At 38.6% G+C, this 15,255-nt stretch overlaps 1 protein-coding gene across 1 annotated transcript in view; it reads left to right on the top strand.

Moving 5' to 3' along the window:
* Positions 1-15,255, top strand: part of SPAG16 (sperm associated antigen 16) — a 1,176,832-nt gene that overhangs the window by 84,553 nt on the left and 1,077,024 nt on the right. Inside the window, exon 9 of the mRNA XM_050751372.1 lies at positions 2,254-2,363. Coding sequence (XP_050607329.1) covers positions 2,254-2,363 — 110 coding nt within the window. The remainder of the gene's footprint in view (positions 1-2,253; positions 2,364-15,255) is intronic.

Genomic DNA, 15,255 nt, shown 5'->3' with positions numbered 1-15,255 from the left:
GTCTTCAAAACCTTTTTCAGTTAAAAAGTTCTCTTTTCAGTTTTATTTGCTCTATAAGGAAGTTAGGGAGTGGCACAAGGTAAGTGCTCTTTAAATATTTAATTATGGTATTTATGTCTTTCTGATATTTATCCAAGAGCCTGAACATGTTAACATTGATTGAATGTGTACACACATGAAAGAACAATTGAATGGGTAAAATTTAGCAATGGAAAGTACAATAAATAGAATTTCTATAAATGAAAGTGTGTTTGTTTATTTGCTGTTTGTTTTATCTCAAGAAAGTATGGATGCCTTAAAATGTTGACTTTACCTAAGTAAAATTTGGAAAACTACACAGTACCTGTTGGTTCCATAGCCTTTGTCATTAATAAGCATTAGATGACAGCCATGAGAAGCTATGATAGAGACAAAGACTTTGCTGGGATATTACTCAACATTGAGAAGTGCTGTATAGAATCTGAGAATTACATGCACTTAAGACTGAATGTGATACAGACTTTACTGTCTGCACCTTTCATTTGTTCTGTAAATTTTTGTGTAATAAAAGTGATACTTATTTGCTGGAGAGTGGAAATCATATTTATTCTCACTACATTGAGAAATAATTGAAAAACATTTTTTTCTGCCAGTACTCTGTACATTCTGTAGTGTTTATTCCTAAGCTTTGCTTTTAAATGTGTAATACTTTCCTAAAATTTTATTAAGTGTGTATTTTTCGTTTTGTTTGTAGAGCAACAACATATACACATAAACCCTGCCCTTTTGGATTTTCCACCTTTGTTATTCTTACCATATTTGTTTGTTTGCTTGCTTTTTAATTTTATTTCTTTTATGAAGTGGCCTTTAGCACTGTCTTACATGCTACATGAAATCTGCTTATATTGCTGGAATTATCTGTTGGATTCTTGAGTTTTTCTCCCTACTGATTTCTCTTTTCTTTCCTCTGATATTACTATATGCATACCCCTTCTCATATACAATGGGAACAAAAGGTAGTGTGACCTTCACAAGATTGTTTACATAATTGCATAAAATTGTATATATAAGTTGTTTAGAATAGTGCACATTATGTGGTAAAACATCAATGAGGCTTGAATGTTAGTTATTGTTTTTAATATCAGGTTGACAACCCTGGAATTTGAAGGGGAAAATATAATTAAAGAGAATCAGAAGTAAATATTTTCCCTTAATCTCAGCAAGCTGTAATTGTTGCCTTTCCTCTAGACTTCAGCATCCTAGATGCTGTGGGACTCTAGTTTATAGCACCTTCAGGGAGGACAGGCAGTTTGGATACCCAGGTCTCTCAAGTACTTCCATGTAACATGGGGTTATGGAACATTTTTTAACGTTATCGTGGGAGTTATTTTGAGGATTTTCTCCTTTGTCTAGAACTGGTATTGAATAGAAAAAATTAGTCAGAAAATAAAATAAAATAAATGCCAGCCATTTTCTTCCCTGCCTTTGTAATCTCAGGATTTCTTAAGAGAGACTTGACATTGAAATCATCCAGATATTTCTTTGTTCATCGTCTTTTCTCTGTTATAAATCTAGTGTTATAATTTGTAACATTTAGTTGTTTATTTGTGTTAGTGATTATAACCTTCTTAGTTTTTTGCAATCAACTTACTGTTTAGAAATACAAGTGGAAATATGTGTACTTATATATGTATATGTATTATATGTAGAAAAATGTGAGAACTTTTTCTGTCAATTCCCCACTCTCAAATGATTCCATTAAGACTGCTTATTATGTCCATGAGAAGTAGGAGACTAATGTTACAACTATTTTGAATATTACCCTGTGTTTTTCCTTTTTGTCCTTAACATAGGGAAGCGTAGACAATAATATTTTATTAATACAATATTCTCTTTTTTATAATAAAAATATGTATTATCTAGTTTCATGTGGGAAGTTTTGTCATTTCTTATCATTCTGTTCTTCACCATCTTTAACTCTCTTTATAAATACACAAAGCCTAGTGATAACAGGAATTTGGATATATCATAACTGGGCTCTGTAACTGGCTCACCATGTATTTAGTTAACCTTGTAGTAATGCCACTCTGCATTTTTGGGAACGGAATCTTGAGATCACACCTAAAGCATTTGGTATGGTTTGGGTATCATTAATTTAATGAATTTTTTAAAAATACATGCATCATTAAGATCTTGGTTTTCATATTTTTGGTTGCAATCATTTTATACAGATAAACAGTGCAAATATTAAGAATAAATTATATTATCTTGTAGTTGGTCGTAGTCGCGAAAAAGAAAGTACACCAGAAGGTCCTACTCAGAAAGGTCTTCGTGAAGCCAGAGAACAAAACAAATGTAAAACAAAGATGAAAGGCAATACAAAGGTATGATATTTGTTTTTGTTTGCATTAAGTCATACTTAACTCTCAGATCTTTAGATCCGTTCACTCATATGGTATCATTATTTTACCGGAAAAGGAATTTAGAGGTTACATATTCCAGGCTACTTGGTTTATACATGGACAGTGGAGGTATCCAAATGTTACTAGTAAGTAGTTAATTCAGGGACACAGGCTTATTAGTAGCAGAGACAGCTCAGTGGATCACTCTGCCACCTATCCCAATGTAATGATGATCATGTCTGCTCACCTGCTAACTTTTCTGCTTGAAATTACCTCTGTCTAAAAGAAATCACTCCCAGGTCATATCTTGTTATTTCTTTTCTCAAAATGTAATGTCAGACTTTACTTAGTCTCTTTAAACGTAGCATGAAATAGCATTATGCTCCATTTAATGATCTCTTTATATCTTGAGTACCTTCACTTTGTAATCAGACTGGTAGTTTAAATCTTCGCCAGTGATTAAAGAAAATGGTATTAAAAATGGATGGTCAAAGAGATTGAAAATGAAGAAAATTACATAAAACCTGTTAAGAGTTTAGTTTATTGTTATGAAAATTACATAAAAGTCTAGCTCTGATGGCGTGAACCCGGGAGGCGGAGCTTGCAGTGAGCTGAGATCCGGCCACTGCACTCCAGCCCGGGCGGCAGAGACTCCGTCTCAAAAAAAAAAAAAAAAAAAAAAAAAAAAGTCTAGCTCTGGTAATGAATTTTCTTGTAAGGCAGTTGTTACCTTAGAGTTCTAAAATATCTGGCACTTATTTTAAAATAAAAATATTTACAATTATAATAGCTTCTTAGTAATTCTAGAAGAAGAATAGATTTGTATTAATTCAAATAATAGCATTAACTTAGGTAATGCCAATAATATTTTTTTCTCTCTAAAACATGCATTGGATTCTGGTATTGTATAAAATATTTGAATAAAATAAAGTCTAATCACTTTTTGGTTATAATAAGCTTTTTATTATAATCTTGTACTTTTTCAGATTAGTGTTTTGTTGTTTTTCTGTCATCATAATTATAGATTATGGTATGTGAGGTAGACTCACATCAGATTTAAGGATTTTTGGAATGATGGAGGTGATTGTCATCAGAAACATTTTCATCTTCTAACGGTATAAGTATTCTCTTTCAGGTAGTAAGTCATATTTAGAAGTGATTTGTTGATTCATTCACTCAGTGTTACGGCTTGTAAGAGTTTAGATTAGTAATGCAAGGTTGACCGTCTATGTGACAAAAAGCTACTAAAATGTAGGAAAAGTACGTTGCATATTTATGCATAGTATGTTATTTTATGGTGTTGCATTCTGATATTTAATGTAATACCTACAGCGTGATAGAAAATACAGGTCATATTAAAGAGCTAAAGTATAAAATAAAGTGAATCCTTCTCACCTTCATTGAGTAATCATTTTTAGTAATATTTCTTTTAATTTTCTTGTAGTTATTATTATAACAAATGACTGAGTTCTGTTTCTATTTTTTAATAATTCACTTCACATGGTATCTATTGACTCTGCTGTGACAAAGAGGCATTTAGAGCATTTTACTGACTTGATTTGAGTTACATTATTATGCATGTTGTCATAATTGATAACATTTACATTTGTTCTGTAGTCTTAATTCTATTTTCTATGCTTTGTCTGAAAATTAATACTAACATTTAATCCCATAAACAGCCTTTAAATGGATTATGTTTAAGTAAATGTGATTTATTGCAGACATTGCAAATCTAACAAGAATTGCAGAGGAGGAAGGAGAATACCTGAAATGCATAGGACTGTATTTAAAGATTTCTCTTTTAAAAACAGTCACTCTCTTCTACTTCCTTGGCTTACACTCAGCTGCCCCTGTTATGTATTCTCATATTTTCCTTCATAGATTGCTTTTTCTATTTTCCTAGAGTATCTCCTTGAGTAATTTTCAAAAAGGGCCAATGGAGACAAATGACCTAAGTTCATACGTCTGAAATATCCTTGTTCTGCCTTACACTGAGTAGATATTTTGCTGGAAATAGAGTTCTAGTTTTAAATTAATTTTTCACCAGAATTTTAAAGGCATTGTTTTAATGTCTTAGAGGATAGCAATAATTGCTGTTGGTCTGATTCTTGTTACTTTGTTGGGAAGTAAAAAATACCATATACAATACAATGTACCAGTAAACTAGTATTTTGAACAACTAGAACAGTGCGGTGTAATCATAACAACAACTTTATTTATGTGACCTACTGACTCTTAAAGCTGCTCAGTGGAGGTAATTCAACCCTTACCCTAGGGTGGTAATTCATTTCAGATTTCATGAAATTATTAGTTAAGTGTGTGTTTACTCTGGTTGCAAAACACAGTCTCAAATCAGTAATTAAGTATGTCCAGCTTTATGTAACACAAAAGCTCCACATTTGACATGAAGTTAAGCTGGGACCTTCTTTGGGCTAGACATTTGCAGTGTGGAAGGGGTTGTAATGGTGGTGGTGTGTGGCCATTCGTAAATCTTTTCCTCTTATTTTTTCCCTAGTTTGCTAACTGGGAAGGTTGAAGGTGCAAGGAGTGAGAAATTAAAGACGAATGGAAGAGTTGTTACTTGACTTGAGATACCTTATGATAGCTTAGAGTTTTTTGAACTTGGCAAAGTCAGAAAGCTTTTATCCTGATGAGTACTGTATTAGTCAGGGCTCTCCAGAGGGATAGAACTACTAGGAGATACATATATGTGTGTGTGTGTGTGTGTATATATATATCTAGAGGGATAGAACTAATAAGATATGTATATGGGGAGTTTATTAAGTATTAACTCACACGATCACAAGGTCCCACAATAGGCTGTCTGCAAACCGAGGAGCATGGAGAACCAGTCTGAGTCCCAAAACTGAAGAACTTGGAGTCTGATACTAGAGGGCAGGAAGAATCTGGCATGGAGAAAGATGTAGGCTCGGAGGCTAGGCCAGTCTGGTCTTTTCACATTTTTCTGTCTGCTTTATATTCTAGCTGCACTAGGAGCTGATTAGATGGTGCCCGCCCAGATTAAGGGTGGGTCTGTCTTTCCCAGCCCACTCACTCAAATGTTAATCTCCTTTGGCAACACCCTCACAGACACACCCAGGATCAATACTTTGCATCCTTCAATTCAATCAAGTTGACAGTATTAACCATCACAAGTTCCCCCCTTGTCAACCTGAACCCGTACAGATCTGCTGAGATCATACATAATCTTCAAATAAAGACAATAATAAGGTCATAATTATGCCTAACATAACACAACTACCCTTCATATAACCAGAAATGCATCAGTTCCCAACTCAAGTACTATTACATAAAGTTAACAATACTTAAATGCTGATGTGAAGTCAGTAAATCTTATGTGATAAGGGAAAAAGGAAATAAAATGAAGGTATATTCTTAATGCAGTGTATACATGCACAATCATGGTTTTAACAAAAGAAGGAGGGAATACCCATGACAATTACAGTCCTCGTTTCTGCAGCTGGTCATGTGGTCGTAGCTGGTATTGATTACTACCTTGTTCTAACCTGTATTCCCTTTGCCTTCAGCAAGTACCTCAGCAGGTTGTGGATTTTTTCCTGGTGGAGTGACCCAAATCTTCATCCTTGAAGGATCTGGGCCATATGCAGTCCTGCGCAGATTGGGCTGTTGTAATTTCCCATTGACCATAATCACAGGGCATGACAATACTAAGAGACACCCTAACAGATCTCCTGTATTCATGCATACTCTTTGCTACCTCCATTGTGGAGTAGTAGACTGATTTCATCTTGATAGTCTGGGCCAATCACCCCAGCCAACACTGTAACTCCCTTCTTAGCCTGTTGACTTAAAGGTAGGAGGAGCCCAAAGTGTCTAGGTGGCAATCTTAACTTCCAGTTTAATGGAATACACACACACACACACACACACACACACACACACACACACACACACACACACGTGTATCTCCTATTAGTTCTATCCCTCTGGAGAGCCCTGACCAATACAGTGCTCATCAGGATAAAAGCTTTCTGATTTTCCAAGTTCAAAAAACTCTAAGCTATCATAAGGTATCTCAAGTCAAGTAACAACTCTTTCATTCGTCTTTAATTTCTCACTCCTTGCACCTTCAACCATTGTTGTGTCTCCTGGTGGCAGCGTTCTTCCCTCTGGAACTAAGACCTATAGACCAGCAGAATCTAATGTTGTATGAACAGGAAGCAAGAATTTTGCTAGTGCAACCCCTTCTGCACAGCATCACTAGGGGTGATGGTGAGTGGTGCCACTTCCACTTCCACCCCTTGATTCCTGGACCCATGAATCCTGGCTATGGGAGAAACAGTACCATATATTGAATGCTGATTCAGAGCATACACACCTTCTGGAGAACTTTGCCTCAGCCCAGCAAAGTATTGTCACCTAGTTGGTGTTGTAATTGTGACTTCAAAAGGCCATTCTACGGTTTTATCAATCCAGCTGCTTCAGGATGATGGGGAAACATGGTAAGACCAGTAGATTCCAGGAGCGTGAGCCCACTGCTGCCCTACTTTAGCTGTAAAGTGAGTGCTTTGGTCAGAGGCAATGCTGTGTGGAACACCATGATGGTGGATTAGGCATTCCGTGAATCCATGGATGATGGTCTTGGCAGAAGCATTGCGTTTAGGATAGGCTAACCCATATCCAGAGTAAGTGTCTATTCCAGTAAGGACAAACCTCTGCCCTTTCCATGATGGAAGAGGTCCAGTATAATCCATCTGCCATCAGGTAGCTGGCTGATCACTCTGAGGAATGGTGCCATATTGAGGGCTCAGTGTTGGTCTCTGCTGCTGGCAAATTGGGTACTCAGCAGTAGCCATAGCCAGGTCAGTGCCATGGTGAGTGAAAGTCCATGTTCCTGGGCCCATGTGTAACCTCCATCCCTGCCACCATGGCCACTTTATTCATGGGCCCATTGGTGATGACAGGGGTGGCTGGGGAAGGAGGCTGAGTGGTGTCCACAGAATGGGTCATCCTATCCACTTGATTATTAAAATTCTCCTCAGCTGAGGTCATCAGTTGGTGAGCACTCACATAGGATACAAATATCTTCACAGTTTTTGACCACTCAGAGAGGTCCATCCACATACCTCTTTCCTAAATTTCTTTGTCACCAGTTTTACAATCGTGCTTCTTTTAAGTCCCTGACCATCCAGCCAAACCATTGGCTACAGCCATAAATCAGCATATAATCACACATCTGACCATTTCTCCTTCCATGCAAAGTGCATAACCAGATGCACTGCTCTAAGTTCTGCCCACTGGGAAGATATCCCTTCATCACTGTCTTTCAGGGATGTCCTAGAAAGGGGCTGTGGTGCTACAGCTGTCAACTTTTGGGTGGTGCCTGCATATTGTGCAGAACCATCTGTGAACCAGACCCTAGTCTTCTCTTCCTCTATGACCTGATCATAGGTAACTCCCCATGATTCCATTGGTGTAAGCTGGGAGACAGAAGGCAGGATGACAGGAATGGAGACCATGGACATTTGAGCCACTTCCTCATGTAACTTACTTGTGCCTTTGGGACCTGCTTGAGCCCAATCACACATATACCACTTTCATATGATGATGGAATGCTGCTGTGCATGACCTAGTTTATGGCTAAATGTGTCAGAAAGCACTCAGTTTATGATGGGCAGTTCAGGTCACATGGTGACTTGATGACCCATAGTCAGATGTTCAGTTTCCACCAAAGTCCAGTAACAGGCTAAGAGCTGTCTCTCAAAAGGAGAGTAGTTATCTGCAGAAGATGGCAGGGCCTTGCTCCATAATCCTAGAGGCCTCCGCTGTGATTCACCTATGGAGGCAGCATTGGATCTGCTGAGTCATACGGCCCCAGTGGTAGAGCAGCTTGCACAGCAGCCTGGAACTGTTTCAAGCATTCTCCTGTTCTGGACCCCACTCAAAACTGGCAGCCCTTTGGGTCACTCGATAAATGGGCCAGAGTAACATACCCAAATGAGGAATGTGGTTGCCTACAAAATCCAAATAGGCCCACTAGGCATTGTGCCTCTTTCCTGGTTGGAGGAGGGGCCAAATGCAGCAACTTATCCTTCACCTTAGAAGGAATATTTCAACAGGCCCCACACCACTGGACCACTAGAAATTTTACTGAGGTAGAAGATCCCTGAATTTTAGCTGGATTTATTTCCTGTCCTCTGTCATGCAGATGTTTCACCAATAAGTCCAGTGTGTTTGCTACTTCTTGCTCACTGGATCCAATCAGCATAATGTCATCAATATAATGGGCTAGTGTGATATCTTGTGGAAGTGAAAAAGTGATCAAGGTCTCTCCGAATAAGATTATGACACAAAGCCAGAGAATTGATATACTCCTCAGGTAGGACAGTAAAGGTATATTGCTGGCCTTGCCAGCAGATAGCAAATTGCTTCTGGTGGGCCTTATGGACAGGAATGGAGAAAAAGGCATTTGCCAAGTCAGTGGCTGCATACCAGGTACCAGATGTGTTAATTTTCTCAAGCGATGAAACCACACCTGGTACAGCAGCTACAAGTGGAGTCACCACTTGGTTAAGCTTTTGATAACACACTGTCATTCTCTAAAATCCATCTGTATCCGGGGAAAACCCCATTCCCAATATTCAATGTGGGTTCTTTTCTATTTCCCTAAGCACTGGCTGGTCTGAGAAATAAAGGGAAAGAGTACAAAAGAGAGAAATTTTAAAGCTAGGTGTCTGGGGGAGACATCACATGTTGGCAGGTTCTGTGTGCTCTCTGAGCCGTAAAACCAGCAAGTTTTTATTAGTGATTTTCAAAAGGGGAGGGAGTGCACGAATAGGGTGTGCGTCACAGAGATCACATACTTCACAAGGTAATAAAATATCACAAAGCAAATGGAGGCAGGGTGAGATCACAGGACCACAGGATGGGGCGAAATTAAAATTGCTAATGAAGTTTCGGGCACTCATTGTCATTGATAACATCTTATCAGGAGACAGGATTTGAGAGCAGACAACCTGTCTGACCAAAATTTATTAGGCAGGAATTTCATCGTCCAAATAAGCCTGTGAGTGCTACAGGAGACTGGGGCTTATTTCATACCTTCGGCTTCGACCATAAGACAGCCGCCCCCAAAGGGACCATTTAGAGACCTACCCTCAGGTGCACATTCTCTTTCTCAGGGATGTTCCTTGCTGAGAAAAAGAATTCAGCGATATTTCTCCTATTTGCTTTTGAAAGATGAGAAATATGGCTCTGTTCCGCCCGACTCACTGGCAGTCAGAGTTTAAGGTTGTCTCTCTTGTTCCCTGAACGTTGTTGTTATCCTGTTCTTTTATCAAGGTGCCCAGATTTCATATTGTTCAAACACACATGCTCTACAAACGATATGTGCAGTTAACGCACTCATCACAGGGTCCTGAGGCAATGTACATCCTCCTCAGTTTATGAAGATGACAGAATTAAGAGATTAAGTAAAGACATGCATAGGAAATCACAAGGGTATTGACTGGGGAAGGGATAAGTGTTCATGAAATCTTCACAATTTATGTTCAGAGATTGCAGTAAAGACAGGCATAAGAAATTATAAAAAGCATTAATTTGGGGAACTAATAAATGTCCATGAAATCTTCACAATTTTTGTTCTTCCGCCACGGCTTCAACCGGTCCCTCCATTCAGGGTCCCTGACTTCCCACAACCCATCTGTCTTCTGTATAGGCCTTATGGGAAAGTTGAACAGGAATGTGGTGGGAATCACCACCACCCCTGTGTCTTTCAAGTCCTTGATGGTGGCACTAATCTCCCCAGTCCCTCCAGGGATATGATGTTGTTTTTGATTTACTATTTTTCTATGTAGAGGCAACTGTAATGGCTTCCTTTTGGCTTTTCCCACCATAATAACCCTCACTTTACCAGTCAGGGAGCCAATGTAGGGGTACTGCCAGCTGCTAAGTATGTCTTTGCCAATTATGCATTCAGGCACTGGGGAAATAACCACAAGATGAGCTCAGGGACCCACTGGACCCACTGAAAGTCAGACCTGAGCTAAAACTCTATTCCTTTTTTTTTCCTTTTTTTTTGTTTTTGAGATGAAGTCTCACTTTGTCACCCAGGCTGGAGTACAGTGACACAGTCTCAGCTCACTGGAATCTCTGCCTCCTTGGTTCAAGTAAGTCTCCTGCATCAGCCTCCTGAATAGCTGTGACTACAGACATGTGCCACCACACCCTTATAACTGTATTTTTAGTAGAGATGGGGTTTTGCCATGTTGGCCATGCTGGTCTCAAACTCCTGACCTCAGGTGATCCACCTGCCTTGGCCTCCCAAAGTGCTGGTACTACAGGTATGCACCACCGCACCTAGCCTAAGACTCTATGAATTACCTGACTTCCATAAGCCCCTACTTTAACTGGAGGAACACTATGACGTTTTGGGTTTCCTGGAATCAACATCAGTTCAGAGTCAGTGTCCAGTAGTCCCTGAAATGTCTCATCATTTCCCTTTCCCGAATGCACAGTCATACTATAAGAAGCTGGAGGTCTTCTTGGGGAAGGATGGGAGAAAGATTAACAGCATAAATTATCAATAACATAGTGGGATCCTTCCTCAAGGGGACATGGCCTCCCCTTCATTCAAGGGATTCTGGGTTCATAAACTGGCTCAAGTCTGGAAATTGATTGATTCTCTGTTTTTATAATTCAAATTAGTCTTTTGTCCATTCGACCTAGAAGTTTTCCACTTGTATTTACTAAGTAGCAATGCAGAAGGCTTCCTATCAGTTTCACTTCTAGGAACACCGTGATTAATTAGCCAATGCCAGAGCTCTACACTAGTCAGACTATTCTGATTGCTGATTTGCCTCAGCTGTCTATTACAGCAGCTCTGCCCACCTTGTGTTTGATGGTTGAATGCTGCCACTTGGTCCCTGCCACCATGGAATCCAATTATTCCCATTGTATTTAAATTTTGTTGTTGAGTGACTTCAGTTCCCACTGTTAGTTCTGACATACAGAGAAGAGCAATTACAAGGCTCTTCAAAGATGCAGATGCTGCCCTCACAAATCTATTTTGCAAGGCATTGATCAAAGGCATATCTTCTATATCTTCTGAACCCTCCCAGCTAGAATGAGTAGGTCTAAAGTGACTAATCCTCTCCACCATCCCAATCTCCCTAAGCCTTTGGATCCCTTCCTCTACATTAAACCAGAGGAGGTCAGGCATTTCCAGCTTGCTCACAGTGGGCCATCTTTTAATTCATATTTCAGCTAACCAAGCAAATAAACTATTAGAACCCTTTTTAACTCTGTAAGCTTCAACATTAAATGCAGAACCCCCACTTAGTCATCCCAAATCAATAAATTCAACCTGATCCAACTCTATGTTCCTTCCACCATTATCCCACACCCTTAATATCCATTCCCATGTCTGTTCTCCAGATTTCTGTTTATATAAATTAGAAAACTCAAGTAGTTCTTTTTGAATGTAGCGCATCTCCACATGGGTCACACTCTGAAACTCGCCTCTAGGGGCCTGCCGGGACTTTAGTCTATTTATAGGTCTAGAAGCAAACAGGGGTGTTGAGAGTGGCTCCTGAGGAGAATCAACATTATCTTACCTGGCAACTGCCTCAGGGGAAGCCATCACTGTTGCCTCAGGCAGCGTGAGGTTTATCTCCTCAGACAAAAGGTGGAAAGGTGGAAATCAAGTCGATACTCTGTACTAACCCTCACAAGCACTATCGTGAGCTCTTCAGACTTCTCTAAGAACTCCCTTTCCTAAGTGCTAAGCCTCTCTATATTCCCCCTAGTGGTATACCTCATAGCTTCTTTTTACTTGGGTCTCTTTTCCCTTTTAGGCCACCTTCTTGGATATTTTTAAACTTTAGGCCAATATTTCTACTGGTATCACATTCTAGTTCCTGGATCCATTGTTAGAAGGGGATTACAATCATTCCATAAGGTCTTTGTCTTGCTATTAGAGACTACAAATTAGGCACTGATCCACTGTGTTTATTCTAGATATGAAGAGCAAACTTCAGGCTCCCTGGGGGATTTTGTTTGAGGCCCATGCACTGGGTTTTAGAGTCTGAATCTCCTCCTCAAGTCTTAGAGGAGTGGGACTTATAGGAGGGCTTTCTCTAAAGAAATCTTTCTCACACATCCTCTCCATGTCCATCCTCTTCACTTGCTTATATCTTTGATATGTGTGTGAAGTTTAAAAGAGTCAACTGTTTTTAGTTAAATTGTTGAAAAAATTTTTGCAGGTGATATAACACTTCTTTTGGAATATAGAAGGCATTGAATCTTTGTGCCTCTATAAAACTTCCAATTTTATCTTTATCCTTCTTTTTTCTTTTTCTTTTAGGTATTTTTATTTTTTTTAGGAATTGTCAAATTTCAGCAGAATGTAGCTAGGTGAAGCTATTAAGTATTTGCTATTGTTTCTCACATAACACATAGGACTTCTCAGTTTAAAGCCTGGTGTGTTCCTTTAGCCAGGGAATTTCTTTTTTAGTATTTATTTGATTTATTGTTTCTTTTCACTCTTTCTGAATCTCCCATTAGATAAATTTAGTTCAACTCTTAATAGATAAATTAGTGTTTCATAAACTTTAATTTTCTCCTGTATTTCTATCATTGTTGCTTTGCATTCTGATAGATATCAACTTTGCCTTCCATGTTAATGCTTAGAATTTGGCTTTATCTAGTTTATCACTATCAATCAATTGAATTTGTTTTTATTTTGAAAATTCTATTACTCATTTCCAAGGTTTATTTCTTACTCTCCAATTACTTCTTTTAGAAGTCTATGTTAATTAATGTAAAAAGTGTACTTATTATTCAAATAATAACTGTCATGAATGTTTTAGAAACAGTAATTAAACCTAAAAATGATTTTCTGTTCCTTGAATTTTCTTCTCTATCTTCTCCAGAGTGTGTTTATTTTCATTATTATCTTTTGTATTGTTTTGTTATTACTTTTTTTCTTCAAATGACTATCAATCCTTGGTTGAGAATTCACATTCATGAATTGGGGACTAGATTAGATTATATAATTATTTCAGGTTCATAAGTAAAGATATTCAGTTCTGTGTCACAGTCAAACCCCCTACCTAGCATGAGTGTCTTCGCTATTGATAGATGTGTGAGGACTGACTGTGGATTCTATGTTAATGGATGAGACAGTGAGCTGCCAGGTACATTGGAGCAGAGCAGGCAGGGATGCTGGGCAGCATGTAGCACCAATTGTAGCTAACGTAAATAGGGCAGTTGCAGAAATTTAGGGTTGAAACTCATTAGTATATTTTACTGATAACTTTCCTCTCTTATACACTATCTTCATGTCTTACTGCATCCTTCTGGATGGTAAGGTGCCAAATCTTGGTGGTGGACATAGGACAAGCTCTAGTGTTACTGCAGGCTTTACTTTTCTCTCCAGTCCCATCTCACACATGCATATCACACAGGATAGTTTGCCCCCTTTATTTAGAGAGCAGTTTTAGTCCACCTGCAAAAGTGTCATAATGTATCCTTTGTATAAAAGAGAGAAAAGATTGTGAAGAATTATGTTTTCTGCTTTTGCAATTCCATAAGCAGTAATTTAGTGAATTTTTTGATGATTTGCATCTTCATTCAGGCAAAGTCAGGAAAACATCTAGGGTTTCAGACAGAAAACAGAACTACTTTAGGTCTTTTGAACAAAATTGCTTTAATACACTGAAGTGGTTACATCGTTAATAGTAGAACTAAGACACCAAATAGGAGACAGGGAGACAACTAAGATGTCAAATGATGGACAAGGAGACAACTCAGAGCCTGGTAGTAGCAGGGCACTGCCACCATCTTATGTGTTGGAGGCACAGTGGGAGAAAAAGTGTTACCATAATCCAGAAGCTGGGGCCATCTGGTGGGAGTTAGGACTGTTGAGGAAGGGGCTTTCTAGTAGCAAATCAAGCCAAGGAAGACATGTGAGTATGAGAGAAGGAATTTCTAACACATAATATTGATTATGTGTTAAATCATTGATTTTATATATGTAACAAAAATATTCATAGCTGAACAGTCTATTTCCAGTCTTGATAAGAAATTGATATGCTTCTTTCTTCTTTTAGTACTCCTTCAATATTTGTCTTTGCTTGGCCAGCACCTTGGCTTATTGGGGTTCTGTACTTGGGAGGTTGTCCCATATCTTCAGTCCTATGAAGAACTCTATGTTCCTTCCACCATTAGAGGGTGTGAGTATTTAGTGCTCCTGTCATTGTAGATACCTATAACTTTTCATTGACATTTATCATTTCACATGGAGGTACTACAATGTGGCCCAGGTTTTTTGTTGAGCTCCAGAAGATTCTCTCCAAAACCATCCCTTAGAAGCAAACCAATTTCTACTTGATAATTGAGAGCCAGACTGTCAGAGAGGTCCATGAATCGTTAGATGGAAGACTTAACTTCCAATTTGCTGGTACCTTCCCTGTGTGCCATGGTCTACCCCCATACTCATAAACTAATATGAGATATTTTGACTTAAGTCATGCAATAGCATGGCTTTTGACTTAAGTCATGTAATAGCAGAGCCCAGAATTGTTGGGGCAGAAAGCAAAATCTCTGCAGCTTAGTTCTGAGATATAATAAGGAGAAGAGCTACTTCTACTTCTGTGGACTTTTGGTTTTTATTACTATGCGAGAAAAACATTAGTGGATTAAAAAAAAAAAACTAACACAGTTAACTGAGTGTTTAATAAGCTATTCCACTTTTCTGTTGGGCCATATGTATCTGGGTGATGTTCTACCCTTAATGTCATGGCTGTTAGACCATTACCACACTTCTTTTACTGCAAAATACCTACTTTGGTAAAAAACACTTAGTCTTTGGTATTATATGACAATGAATAAG

The sequence above is a fragment of the Macaca thibetana genome, chromosome 12 (assembly GCF_024542745.1).
Source record: "Macaca thibetana thibetana isolate TM-01 chromosome 12, ASM2454274v1, whole genome shotgun sequence".
Lineage (NCBI taxonomy): Eukaryota > Metazoa > Chordata > Mammalia > Primates > Cercopithecidae > Macaca > Macaca thibetana.
This window is presented reverse-complemented; position numbering and strand designations above follow the sequence as displayed.